This window comes from Aedes aegypti, chromosome 3 (genome assembly GCF_002204515.2).
Source record: "Aedes aegypti strain LVP_AGWG chromosome 3, AaegL5.0 Primary Assembly, whole genome shotgun sequence".
NCBI classification, from domain to species: Eukaryota; Metazoa; Arthropoda; class Insecta; order Diptera; family Culicidae; genus Aedes; species Aedes aegypti.
Window position 1 is genome coordinate 148,390,824 of NC_035109.1, and position 14,618 is coordinate 148,405,441.

A 14,618-nucleotide genomic window follows, 5' to 3' on the forward strand; every position below is an offset into this window, starting at 1 on the left:
TCGTTATAGATGTTTGAGCTACATATCAAAACTAATAAACAGCCGAAAAAATCAAAAACTAAAAATCGCTTTGACAAAAATTCAAAAAAGTAAAACATTTAATTTTTTTGCTTCATGCGAAATTACTTTTACCGAAATAATTTCAAGCGGATTACATTACTCCTCAAGAAAAGTTCAAAACAAACATAACGCATGTTCGTTTGGCTCACACTTTGACAGCTCTCGCTGCTCGATTGGCTCACACTTTGACAGAAATGTCAGCTTCCGCGAATCTCTCTTATAAAGGATTTCTAGTGCATACCAAGCATATAGGAAGAAATTAAAATTGTTTATGCTTCATACATTGTGCATATTTTTATATTTATTATTTTTTTAAGTTTTAATTGTTATTTTTTGATACAATATAATTCAAGTATTTATCATCAAATAACGAATTTATATCCTTAATGAGAATGGGATTTTACTCTTCGCACTGTTATTTAATTAGGATGTGCAAAAATTCACCTGAATAAAGATTTATAGATTTAATGCAATATTGATGTTACGAGTTGTTTCTACAGTGAAATTCAATGCTACACAAGAAATTGATTCAAATCAATAATATTGTTATTATTTGAACTATTCTTGAGATAATTACTCTAGAATTCTTTGGGCAATTCTCCTGGGAATCGCCCCATAATTCCTCTTGAATTTCACCTTAACTCCTTTGGGACTGTTCTGGAAATCTTGGGATTATTTCTGATATCTCTTCAAGAAGAAAGAAGAACTTTCGGTATTACTTCTAGGATTTTTCTAGACATCCCTCTGTGATTCTTTTGAACATATTTTTGAGATTCTTGCAGAAATCCCTCTGTGATTTTTGAGTGAAGATTCATGAAATCTCCGTGTGATTATTCTATAGAGTATCTCCCTAGGACTCTTTCGGAAATTCTTTAGGAATACTTCTGAATTTCTTCCGGAAATCTCGGAATTTGTTTTGAAATGCTGGAAATTAAAATCTTAGAAATTTTTTTCTGAAATATTGCGGATATTTTTAAATGATTCCTCTGAACTTCTGAAAAATATTCTAAGATTTTTTCCAGTAATACTCCTGGAATACTTACGAGAAGGCATCTGGATTCTAAAAAAAGTCATCTGAGACGTTTTCGGAAATCCTTTAGGAAAACTTTCGGATATCTTTCTGTTGAAGAGCTAGTCCGCTAAGACGTAGATCCTAGCGAGGCTAGCCCGTCCACATCCGATTGCAAATCATAAGGAAATACAATACAGTAGATGTTTCCTTCAACTGGGCAGCTAACTGACTGATACCTCAATCAGCAGCTGCAACTCTCTTTATTCAAACCAGGTATCTATTTTTACAATTCAACATCCTACACAAATATCATACCTCACAACAAATCTTCCACACGTTTACCTACGACGGCGCATGCTTCTCAACCGACGATTCTTCTACCTGAGGTGCGACACTACCTCTATTCCAACACTCCTCCTTAGGGTCGCAACCTCAACTCCCGATCGTCTCCTCCTGTTTCGAAGCTCCTCCTCGTTCCGAACTTCGTGCACGCTCCGTCATCCATCCGAGCTCCTCCTGACTTCGATCCTGTCCACGAGCTCCTTTGACCAGCCAGCGCCATCCAGTGTCCTGTATCGCCTACGTTCCCGATAGATCCCGTCCTTCGTTGCGGCCAATCCATCCAGCCTGAGGATCCCGTCCTGCGCCACGCGGCTTATGCGGCCAATCCTCCTCCAGAACGATACATGCTGTAAGAACACGTTCCTGGGCCTATAACCTGTTGAAGAGCTAGTCTGCTAAGACGTAGATCCTAGCGAGGCTAGCCCGTCCACATCCGATTGCAAATCATAAGGAAATACAATACAGTAGATGTTTCCTTCAACTGGGCAGCTAACTGACTGATACCTCAATCAGCAGCTGCAACTCTCTTTATTCAAACCAGGTATCTATTTTTACAATTCAACATCCTACACAAATATCATACCTCACAACAAATCTTCCACACGTTTACCTACGACGGCGCATGCTTCTCAACCGACGATTCTTCTACCTGAGGTGCGACACTACCTCTATTCCAACCAGGGGGGGTATACGCAACGAGGTTCGCCTACCGTTCATGTTTTGTGGGTGTATTCGTTTAGCTCACAACGCTGCTAGGCATCCCGCTGTTTGAGTGTTGAAATGCATCAGCATTTGCTGTCTGGCATGGCCCGCGTTTCGACCTGTGCTGTTTGGGTCGGCCCGCATGAGAGATGATGCTGTTTGGGACGGCCCGCCCGAGAGATGATTGTTAGGCGAGCTTTGTTTGTAGTTGACAGCCGTACACCCACCCTGATTCCAACACTTTCGAGGATACATACTTTCGAAAATCCTTTGGAATTCTTCTAAAATGCCGCTGTAATTTTTTATCAATGTCCTTATAATATTTCTGGGACTCCTCCGAAAATCCTGTTGGAATTCTTTCGGACATCTTTGGATAAAACTTTTTTTTAAAAAAAAGCTTTTCGGAAAACCTTTTGGGTTTCTTTCGGAAATCTTTCTAAGGATCCTTTGAATACTTCCTACTAGATTTTTTTCGAAGATTGTTTCATAAGTTCTTCCGGAATTACTTCTACGATGTTTCTGAGCATTCCTCCTGAATTTTTCAAGAAATCTCTAAAAGAATTCTATAGAGTATCACACTAGGATTCTTTCGTAAATTCTTCTGGAATACTTCTGAATTTCTTCCATAATATCTTTTAAAGATTCTTCCGGAAATTATTCTTGCTCTTCCGTAAAGCTTCTGAGATTCATCCGAAAATACCATATCATCCAGATATCATTAAAAGATGCCAACGGACGTTTTCCTGTTTAATAACCTTTAATCGTGGTATTCGTCCGGAAATACCATTGGGATTCCTCAGACAATAATTCTAGGACTTTTCCGAAAAACTTTCTGAAATTCTTTTGAAAATCCTTCTGGGAATTTTTTTGGGATTGTAGAAAGATTTCCAAGATAATTTGCAAAAGAATCACACACAGGTTTCTGAATGAATTTTGGGGGGATTTCTGGAAGAATTACTTAAGGATTTTCGTTAAAATCTTAAGAGTGTCCCATGAAGATTTATGGAAGAATTACAAATGGATTTTTGGATGTACAGGGGATAGGCAAAATGATTGAGATAGGCAAAATTTTGCCCAAATTCAAATGCTTATAACTTTATGAAAAATGGATGAAATTGGATGCATCTGGAAGCAGTCGACGGCAAATTTGGTCCAGTTTTAGGAACTTCCTTGGCCATGCATATTGGCCACTGGACACAGGAGATGTTCCGGATTTTCTGAGGTCATGTCCAAATGTCATTTTTTCTGTCGCTTCTATTTTTGTGCGGTGTAAAGTTCGATAGATGTTTGCAATTTTCCTAGAAACTAGAACTAATAGGAAGTTGAATGCCACCGGACGCATTAAGATTGGTTGGAAATCTTCAGAAATATGACCATTTCCGTAAAACTGGTTCTTGAAAGCATGGTCGGTCATGTTTGTATTTCCAATCATGTTAATATTATACGGAGCTATATCCAAGCGGACACTAACCTTAAAAATGATGATTCCTGCAGCATATTCAGAACCATTAGATGCACAGACTACACTATAGAAGGTTCCAAGTACCCTGGGGGAAGTGGTCAATTAGGAACATATCCGGAACCATATCAATATGGGCATCAAACTTCATGATTTTTAAAGGTTATGCTTTCCGAAGCATTTCCAGCATCACCGGCTACCATGACCACTTTATAGTAGGTTGCAGGTGCCCCGGGAATATGGCCGATTCGGAACATGTCCGTTCATCTGTTTAGAATCACATTCTACCATAAACAGTAAGATCCATGGGACTTGGAAAATGGCGATCATTTTCAGAACCACATGATGTAATAACCACTCTATAGTAGATTCCAGGGGCTCCTAGAGATGTGGCCAATTCGAAACATGACCTCATCCCCCAGGGCCCATGGAACCTACTATACAGTGGTCGTATAAATAAGTTGCGCTGTAAATACTTCTATTAGCATCACCTTCAAAAATCTTGATGTTTATACCCATATTGATGTGTTTTCGGGCATGTTTTGAATTGGCCACATCCTCCGGGGCACCTGCAACCTACTATAAAGTGGTCATGGCAGCCGGTGATGCTGGAAATGCTTCGGAAAGCATAACCTTTGAAAATCATGAAGTTTGATGCCCATATTTATATGGTTCCGGATATGTTCCTAATTGACCACTTCCCCCGGGGTACCTGGAACCTTCTATAGAGTGGTCTGTGCATCTAATGGTTCTGAATACGCTGCAGGAAACATCATTTTTAAGGTTGCTGTCCGCTTGGATATAGCTCCGGATAATATTTACATGATTTGAAATACAAACATGACTGACCATGCTTTTCGGAACCAGTTTTACGGAAATGGTCATATTTCTGAAGATTTCCAACCAATCTTAATGCGTCCAGTGGCATTCAACTTCCTATTAGTTCTAGTTTCTAGGAAAATTGCAAACATCTATCTAACTTTACACCGCACAAAAATACAAGCGACAGAAAAAATGACATTTGGACATGACCTCAGAAAATCCGGAACATCTCCGGTGTCCAGTGGCAAATATGCATGGCCAAGGAAGTTCCTAAAACTGGACCAAATTTGCCGTCGACTGCTTCCAGATGCATCCAATTTCATCCATTTTTCATAAAGTTATAACCATTTGAACTTGGGCAAAATTTTGCCTATCTCAATCATTTTGCCTATCCCCTGTATTTCATAGTAATATCCACAAGAATCCCAGAAGTTGTTTCGGTAGAATCCCTGTAAAATTTGCAGGAAATTCACACCCGGAATTTCAGAGCGATGTCCAAAAGAACTCCAGAAAGATTTACGGAAAAATTCAAACGGAATTTCCGAATCTATCTCAGAGTAAAGGCCCAAACGCAAAGATAGCGGAACGGAAATGGAAAGCGGAACACAAACGAATCCTGAAAAAATCTAAGAGAGATATCCAAAAAAAAGCCCAGGGACATTCATGAAATAATTAGTGATGGGTTTCTGGAAAATTTCAGAGGGTTTATTATAATCATTTCGGATAGATTTTCTGGATTTTTGCAAGAAACCTTGAAAGAGTCCCAGATCTTTTTAAAGAATTTCATCCCTCAGAAAAGCAATCATGAAAACATTTTCGGCAGAATTCCAGGGAAATGTTAAGTAAAAAACCCGGAAGGATTTCCATAAAAATCCTAGAAAAATTTCCGAGATAATCCAAACAAGGAAGATGTTCGGAAGAATCACAGAGTGATCCTTGGAGTGATCAGAGATTCAACTATAATAGTTTGAGAAGGATTTCCGAAAGAAACTACGAGGAATTTCTGAGAGATTTCCGGAAGAATCCCAGAAAGGGTTTTTGGAAGAATCTCACAGGGATTCTTGAAAGATTCTCTGAAAGATTTTCTGTAGTATCATAGAAAAATTGCAAGAGTAATTCCAGAAGTAAATAAAGTAAATAAAGAAGTAAAATTCATAAAAGATTTTTGGAAGGAACAGCGCAAGATAAGTTTATGAAAGAAGTACAGAAGGATCTCATCAGTGTTGATAGACTCACACTCTAATCTCAATCAATACGCTCTCCCGTGAGAGCAAACTCATCATTTGCTTCGCAAATCTCACGCTTGAGATTTTGATGCAAAATCACGCAATCAACTCAAACCGTAAACAATGATTCAGTCGCAAAACCCGTCGAAAACTCGTGAAATCAGAATGTTGTTGTTGTTTACATTAGAAAGGATTACTATAATTCTACCAGACAAAGAAATTATTGTCGTGTGTGAGTAAACTGTGTAAATATGAGACAATGAGTCAAAAAGGTGAGCCAACTCATCCATAATTTTTTGACTGCTGAGTTATGAGGAATTGAGTTTTTCACAACACTGGATCTCATGAAAAATTTAAGCAGGATCTCATATAAGGATTTCCATGAGGATTACAGAAGGAACTTCAGAGATTTTTGGGATAATTTCAGAGATTTTTTTTCGGAAGAATGGGTTACATGCATGCCCTGATTCGCTGCTCGCCACATAGTAACGCACTTACGCTAACGAATTATTTTAAAAAATTGGGAACTATTTTCGAAAAAATATTTGGTACCGGTTGTGCCAATGATTCTGGCTTTCATGCACACCAAATATTTTTTCGATTAAAGCTTTCATTTAAGAGATATTTGCAGTTAGATGCCTTTCCCCATACAAAATAAAATGAGAAAACTCCTGCTGATCAACTGTGGGCAAGAGCAAAGCAGGTAATCCATTGATTAGGGGTTGCAGGGAGAATCTCAGTTAGATTTTCCGAAGAATGTCAGGAGGATTTTCAGAAGAATCCCAGAGAACTGTGGAATTTCTTGATGAATCCTATCTTAGATAAACGTCCGAAAGAATCCCAGAATAAATTAAAGAAGAATAGAAAATAATCATTAATGCATGCGTTCGAGAAATGAAACTGGCCATGGTGCAACAACCGCGCAACATTCGATGAATTATATGCAACAACAATTGATCATTAAAATAATCAAAACGGCCGCTATGAAAAGCATAGATAGTGCCACTGTAGTATTGTGTGTTTGACAGAACCGCAAAACTGTCACAATGTTAAATCACGTATACGGTGGCGCCTCTGTTTTGATGTGGTGAGTGCCGAAAAAGTTACCTTCAATGTTATTGTGTTATTCTTAGAAAAAAGTGCTCTTTCGATCAAGCTACAAAAAATTGTAACTTTTTCATCGCTAAACAAGGGTTTATTCACAAATTTCATAACGCCAAAAATGGTCATTTTTGACACCCAGCCACCCCCTCCCCTCGTAACGCTTTCTATATGAACGTTTTCCAAATTTTGTAAGAGCTGTAACAACCAAAGGATACCCACCAAAGGATACCCACCCCCTTTAGCGTTATGAAATTTGTGAATGAGCCCCAACCCAATTGAAAAGCCATTGAGCCTACAGATTGAAGTTTTCTTTAATCACAATTTAAAAAAACCGAAAGAACACAATTTTGATTTTACCATATTTATTAAACATTTATGTTATGTAAAAGTCTCAATTGAATCCTATTTTTTTTAATAAAATCTTGTTTTTATTTAACAACCCGAAAGAGCATGTTACTTCAACTACTTTAGCATTTTTTACCGCTCAAATAACGGCTATATCATATTAAAACTTTAATTTAAAAATTGGGTCCATAAATGAACCTTGACACTTGAGATCATGTTTGACGTTCGCTTAGTCGACAAAAACACCACAGGGGTTTTAATTTCAACACTGGGGTTGTTCCTATCTGACATTTCGGAAGGGACACGGAAAACAAAATACACCCAAAATTTGAGTTTAAGCCAAGGGGTGTGACAAAATCTAAAAACATGTTTTTTTGACTTAAACCAACGGAAACCATTAGAAAATTGAGTAAACATGTGTTTTTGGCTTAAACTTAAGCGTTGCTTTTCGACCATCTCAAGCAACGAACGACCAACTGTCTTTTCGACCAACATTTCGAACCCTCACCAGAAAAATCAATCCGTCAAAATTCGTAAACAGAATTGTAAACAAAAAACATTTACATGTGCGCTGTTTTCTGCTCCGCTTTATTCTGTTTTAGTTTTTCAAATAGTTAAAACTATTTCAATAATTGTTGGTTGTTAATTAGGTTTAGTACGCGAGTTTCCCCGTCAATTCGAGATGGCAAAGCCAAGCTCGAAATGGACCGATCTGGCCAAACCGCTGAGCTCACCGGTCCTGGAAGTCATTGCTGGATTTGGCTTTCAGAAAATGACACCAGTCCAGGTAAGAACCTATGATCCGGTGAAGATGGTCAAATTATTCCTAACGACTCCAACTTTTAGGCAGCAACAATTCCGTTACTTTTGTCCTACAAAGATGTCGCCGCCGAGGCAGTTACCGGATCCGGCAAAACGCTGGCATTTGTGGTTCCGTTGCTGGAATTGTTACTGAAGCGGCAGCGGGATACGATCTGGAAAAAATCCGAAATCGGTGCAATAATCATCTCTCCAACGCGAGAACTGGCCACCCAAATAAGCGATGTGCTGCAGGATTTCCTTGAGCACGAAAAGCTGGCGATCTTCAAACAGAAACTGCTGATTGGCGGGAATCCCGTAGAGGAAGATGTTGACTCGATTAGGAAAGAAGGGGCCAATGTTTTGATAGCCACTCCCGGACGGCTGAAAGACTTACTCGAGCGGAAAGGCGATCTAAATCTAACGGTGAAGGTTAAGAGTTTGGAACTGCTGGTACTGGATGAAGCTGATCGATTACTGGATTTGGGGTTCGAGTCCACTATCAATACCATTCTGGGGTATTTGCCACGGCAACGGAGGACTGGTCTTTTCTCGGCGACACAAACAAAGGAGGTGAAAGATTTGATGCGAGCTGGTCTGCGAAATCCGGTTCTGGTTAGCGTCAAAGAGAAGGCCACAGTTAGCACGCCAAAGCTATTGCAGAACTTTTACGTGATCGTTGAGCCGGAACAGAAGCTAGCAGTAATGCTGGATTTCATCGAACGCCAGGAACTGAAGAAAGCGATGATTTTCTTTCCCACGTGTGCCTGCGTTGAGTATTGGGGAATTGCTTTGACGGAACTACTGAAACCAACCAAGGTTCTCGCCCTGCATGGTAAGATGAAGGCTCAGCGGAATCGAATACTGAAGGATTTCAGGGAATCGGAAAATGCCCTTCTCCTTTGCACGGATTTGCTTGCAAGAGGGGTTGACATACCGGAAGTGGATTGGGTATTACAGTGGGACGCTCCCTCGAATGCTGCGGCCTTTGTCCACCGAGTGGGACGAACTGCCCGGCAAGGCCACGAAGGAAATGCTCTAATCATGCTCCTCCCTTCGGAGGATGCTTACGTGGATTTCCTTACTCGAAACCAGAAAGTTTCGCTGAAAAAAGTAACATTGGAACCGAACGACAAGAAGTTCAAGCTTGCCCTCAAAACACTGCACCGTCTTCAAAAGAGTGATCGTGGGATCTACGATAAGGCAAGTCGTGCCTTTGTGTCCCACATTCAAGCCTACAGCAAACACGAATGCAACCTAATTCTTCGAGTGAAAGATCTCGACCTGGGCAAGATTGCCACCAGCTATGGGTTGCTTCAGTTGCCAAAAATGCCCGAAATGAAGGAACACTTCAAGAAGTCGTTCCAGGGTCCCGGCGAAGAAATCGACATCTACAAGCTCACCTACAAGGACAAACAGAAGCAAGCGTCGTACGACAACAAGGTGAAACTCTACCAGGAGACCGGCGAGTGGAAGGGTAAGAAGAAGCTGCTGAAAAAGAAATCCATCCCCTGGGAGCTGGCCAAACAGGAACGCGAGGAGCGGAAAGAGATCCGTAAGAAGCGACGCGAAGCCAAACATAAACGCAAGGCGGCCATAGAATCCGGCGATGTGGAACCGGTTAAGAAGAAAAAGGCCAAATTCTCGCAGGAAGAACTGGATGAACTGGCGAACGATATCCGGGCGCTGAAGAAGCTGAAAAAGAAGAAAATTACTGAGGAGGAGTGCGACGACGAGCTGGGGCTAGCAAGTGATGATGATGAATAAGATGTCCTACGATTCCCGTAAGGTATGTACCGAATTGGAATTTGGAACTCATTTCTAGAAAATATGAGAATGCCTATGTTGAAGGATTTCCGAAGATTGATTTCTCGGATTTCTTTACCAACCACTCTAAACCCACGGTCAGTCGCCCTAGTGTACTGAGTAGGCACACGCACTTTACGAAAAGTCGAAAAACATGTTGAAATTTCATTAAAATTGATCCGGGTCTTGGTCCTATTTCAAGATCTACTCTTCTTTTTGTTTGTAGAGAAGAAATTCTTCGAAAAAATCAACGAAAAGTATTCGAAAACATCGTGTTTCTAACCTATGTATTTACGCGTGTACTCAGTACACCAGTGCGACCGCTCGTGTAACTTTTTTTACCAGGCCCGTCAAACGAGCGGTCGCATCGTGTACTGAGTGAACGCGGAGTAATTTTGATATTACAATCACGAATATCTCAGGATCCCGTTTTTTTTTTAGAAAAAATGGTGTTTTTGGCAAAGTTGTTCAGTAGTTCAAGGACTAACATGTGATCTGTTTGATTCGGAATTCTTTCACCAGATGGCGCTACTGAGCATGACATTTTTCGAACACAGATATCTCAGGATCCCGATTACCTAGAAAGTTGACGTCTTCGAAAAAAATGTTGAGTAGGTCAAGGTCTAGCATGTGATAGGCCACCCAGCTTGAAATTCTACCACCCGATGGCGCTAGTGAGCTATCTCAGGATAGCGATATTTTAGCAGGATGGTGTCTTCGGCAAAGCTGTTTGGTTGATCAAGGACAAAACATGTGATGTGCCGTTTGATTGGGAATTTTTCACAAAACAGCGCTACTGATCATGTATTTTTTTGAACGTAGACATATTTGAATCCTAAATGCTTAGAAAAATGATCCTGAGCAGGGTGGCCAGTGAGAAGTCAATTTCAAATTCCCGGTTTTCTCCCGGTTTTTTTTCCCGGTATTTCAAAAATATTCCCGGTTTAATGATATGCAAAGAAACATTATTGCGATTTTTTTTTTTTTGCCATTTCAAACAACTTTTAAGTATGAGTTTTTTGGTCATAAACCAAAGCATTTCTATTATGGGTAGACGGAAACCAGATATTTTGCTGCGCATTCACATTTTCTGGGCTGATACTGCCAAATTCCAGTTTGATCTGAAACGATATTTTACGACGGTCACTTCAAGTAATCGTGGAATTTGTTATGAAAAAGTTCAGCGTTAAAAAAAGTTTGACCCTTGTTTATATGATGGGATCGAGTCAAACTTTGAATGAATTATAGTTTAAATTTCAAACGGTCACATATTTGGTAGACATAAAAATGAATATATCAATTGTTCAACATTTCGTTCCATGGTCATCAGCATAGAATTTTTTGTTATGTTTTATCCCCACAAATCTAGAACATTTTCTCAGGGCAAATATTTCTGGTAAAAAATAACAGTCATAATTTTGAAATGAATTAGAATTTTATACTATTTTTAGCAAGCCCAAACAAGGTTGTAAACGCATTTAATTTGATCAGTGAATTGCAAGCTTGTTTAGAGAAATTGATAACATCCAAACATTGTAGTTTTTAACATAAAATACTTCATGAAACTATATGAAAAACTTTTCGCAAGATGTTTGTTTATTAAAAGTTTTTAATTTACTGGCTTATTATTTACTTGATTAGAACAAGTAGTAACATTAGTATAAATAATACGTTCTTGACTTTATTGACTAACTTGAAATTCGAATTCAGAAGCTTTTGTAAAAATCCACTAAAGTTTAGATCAACACGATAGCGATAGCGATTAAAACGTAATGTTTTTTCTAGGGCGTAGAAAAAACATTACGTTTTAATCGCTATCACTAGACTGAAAGCCGAAAAATCCCCCGGTGTTACCTATAATCAGTCGAAAGCATCAACATAAAGTTTAGATCGTGCTGGTTGAACATTACTTGGTATACAAAATTTTTCCGGTGCTAATTAAAATTCCCGTATATTTCCCGGTTTTCTACCGGTGATTCGAAATTCCCGGCTTTTTCCCGGTTTTCCCGATTTCCCGGTGTGCTGGTCACCTTGCCTGAGATATCTTTATTACTAAGAAAAAATATTTCTTCGGCAAAGTTGCTCATTAGATGAAGGCTTAAATACGAAGTACCTCAAGTTTCAAAAGTGTTCCAACAGGTGGAACTAGTGAGCATGCATATTCTTCTTCGCTAATATCGGAGGATCACGATTACGTAAGAAGATGGAGCCTTCGGCTAAATGGTTCAGTAAGTTGAGTATAAACTTGGTGTGGGCCACACTCTATTCGGAATTCTTCCACTAGATAGTGCTACTGACTATGCAATATTTCCAACCCAAATAGGTATCTAGGATCGTGATTGCTGAATTATGAAAATGACGTCTTCAACCAAGTTGTTTATTCTGTCCAAGGCTAAAGTATGTTTCACATGTAATAAACCGTTTGATTGGGAATTATCCCACTAAACGGCGCTATTCAAAATGCAATTCTATAAGTAAATACTTCAGAATCCTAAGGCCTAAGTAAAGATAGGGCAACACTAAAAAAGCGGTTTACTGCTTCAGAATCGTCAAATCGAAGAAACACACAGCTGATTATTTTGGAATGAAAACAGCTGTTTGTTTTTATTCTTTTCGATTCGTCGGTTTTAACGACGAAAACTGCGTTTTCAGTTTTGACATTTGAGCCGTTTTCGTGACCGCCGCAAAACAAGCTTGTCGCCAGGAACGCAGACGGTTTTGCAGCTACCGATGAACCCAAGGAACAATTGGTAGCTTTTAAGATACTTACGTGTTTAATACAAGCTTCATAGCAGCAAACATTGCTGAACAAATTTTTAGTTGAATCATCAATTGAATAAAATTAATTTCCGCTTATAAAAAGCTGTTATTCCACTTGAAGTTTGTGTTTTGAATAAGAGCTGAATAAACCTCCGAAAATGCAAATATAGTAGCTTTTGTTCTAAAACACATAAGAAGTTTAACAATTGACTGTTTAAAAGCTTCTATAGGTTGTAGCCATAATTTTAGTAGAATATTGAACATTTGATTAACAACAAATCGTACAAGAGTTTCAGTGTCTAATACTTAAAATGTTGACCAGCATGATTAGTAAAACTTAAAAACAATGCGAATAACAGTATATGAGTATGCTTTTATTCAAGCAAAACATATTATGTCTCTTTCAATGTTATTTTCAAATGTTTCAAATGTTTTTCAAATCAAATCTAAGACATGTAGGCGACTATGGATCAACGAGGGTAAAGTTCGAATCACATTGGATTAAAAATATCATAATTTAAATTTTCCAAATGTAATGATCATCATCTGCGACGTTATTGATATCGGAAAAAGTAACTAATAATAACATTTTTAATGATAATCGAAGTATAAATAATAATTTAACAATAGTTACATGAAAGTGGTTATCCAACTTACAGTTCAGTGTCACAAATAAACATACATAGTTAATTATTGTTGAATAATGGTGACAGTTGAAAAAATGCCCTAGAAAGAGCTGAGAAGATGGTATTTAGATCCAAATTTAAGTCAATGTTCAACATTTTTCATTGGAATGAATAATAGTAGAATCAACACTTATTGAACTTCTCCAAATAATCTCTGACGACTTGTCAAGATTGTTTTACTAATGAGTTGAATAAGTCATTTTTCCTTCTATTAAAGAGCCAATATTCCACCAAACAAATATAATTGTGTAAACAGATGTATAGGAGACGAACTAACGTTTTGGTTGCTTCGCACTTCAGCTGTTTCCATGCTTAACATGAACATGATTAAAAGCTGAATAGGTGTTTTATAAAATCTTAATACAACAAAGATATATCATCCGAGCAGTTAATCTAAAGAAGGCCAAAACGATTAACAAACGCATTGTTCAGCAACAAATGAGCCAAGCAAAAGAGGTCACACTATGGCCAAATTTTCGAAAAAATGGACGAAATATCTAAAAATTGCGTTGTATTCCTAATGTATTACAATGTTCAACTTACTATTATTATCAAGAATGGAAATCTAGTGATCATGACAAAATAAATCTTTATCGTGCGATCATAGCAACAACGATTAACCATTAGTCGTCAAGTCCAAACAACAAACTCCGCTCCGCAAAAAATGAATCGCTCGGCATGTGTGCTAACAATCAATTGTTCGCAAACCAAAGTCATAACTTTTAGGAGATTTTTACGTTTTTATTCCGTGATCTGCCTTGTGGTATGTCATTTAAGATTCGAATGTCAATCGAGTATGGTTTGAGTGAAAAATTATGCCGTGAACGCGTTCTGATTCATGTTAATCGCGACTTGGTACAACATCCGACAAACGGTTTGTCCCGCGACAAACAGTGCGTCGGATTCTCCATTTATCCTTACTAAGCGCGCGTGATGAGCTGTTCAAATCATCCTTCTGCAAGAGCAACGGCCCTTTTAGACCATTCAGATACTATGTTGTTAGTCATAGAGGCGATTTTTTCCATCCTTGATTATCATTATTATTTATCTTTATTTGAGTGGCTTTTCGCCTTTGGCGAATTCGTCACTTACTTACTAATATATAAAAACATGTTGGATACAATAATAAATGATGCTTTCTCAATACAATTATTCAATTATGTTTATACAATATTTTGAATCAGTCTTCTGACATAGGATTATTTTGAAAAACAAAACACACATTGAACATACAACTGATTCAAATATATTTTATATTTGTATTGCTGTGTGCGTTTGAAATGCAAATATCAAAAGCGGGAACACCAAACGCAGTAAGATTTTTCACAAGAAATGCGATGTCGAAGCTTGTGTCGAAGATAGATTTTTCTTGCTAGGGCGGCGGTGATTTATATTATCGTTGCTAGGTGTCGTTTGATTGTTTTGTATTACCGCATTTGGAGGACGTTTAGTCAAGATTTGCATCTTAAATGCGAACAGCAATATAATGTTTAATA

At 38.3% G+C, this 14,618-nt stretch overlaps 1 protein-coding gene across 1 annotated transcript; it reads left to right on the forward strand.

The window, feature by feature from the left end:
• Window positions 1-7,593: 7,593 nt before the first annotated feature.
• Window positions 7,594-9,677, forward strand: LOC5568216 (probable ATP-dependent RNA helicase DDX55 homolog). Its single transcript, XM_001652098.2, has 2 exons — window positions 7,594-7,859; window positions 7,919-9,677. Exons 1-2 carry the CDS (start codon window positions 7,755-7,757, stop codon window positions 9,635-9,637), a joined length of 1,824 nt encoding a protein of 607 aa, XP_001652148.1. The 5' UTR covers window positions 7,594-7,754; the 3' UTR covers window positions 9,638-9,677.
• Window positions 9,678-14,618: the final 4,941 nt, after the last annotated feature.

Excerpts from the sequence above, each read along its gene's own strand:
- LOC5568216 (XM_001652098.2), top strand. The coding sequence starts at position 7,755 with ATGGCAAAGCCAAGCTCGAAATGGACCGATCTGGCCAAACCGCTGAGC. Across the intron at positions 7,860-7,918 it reads AGAAAATGACACCAGTCCAG|GCAGCAACAATTCCGTTACT; the intron begins GTAAGAACCTAT and ends TCCAACTTTTAG.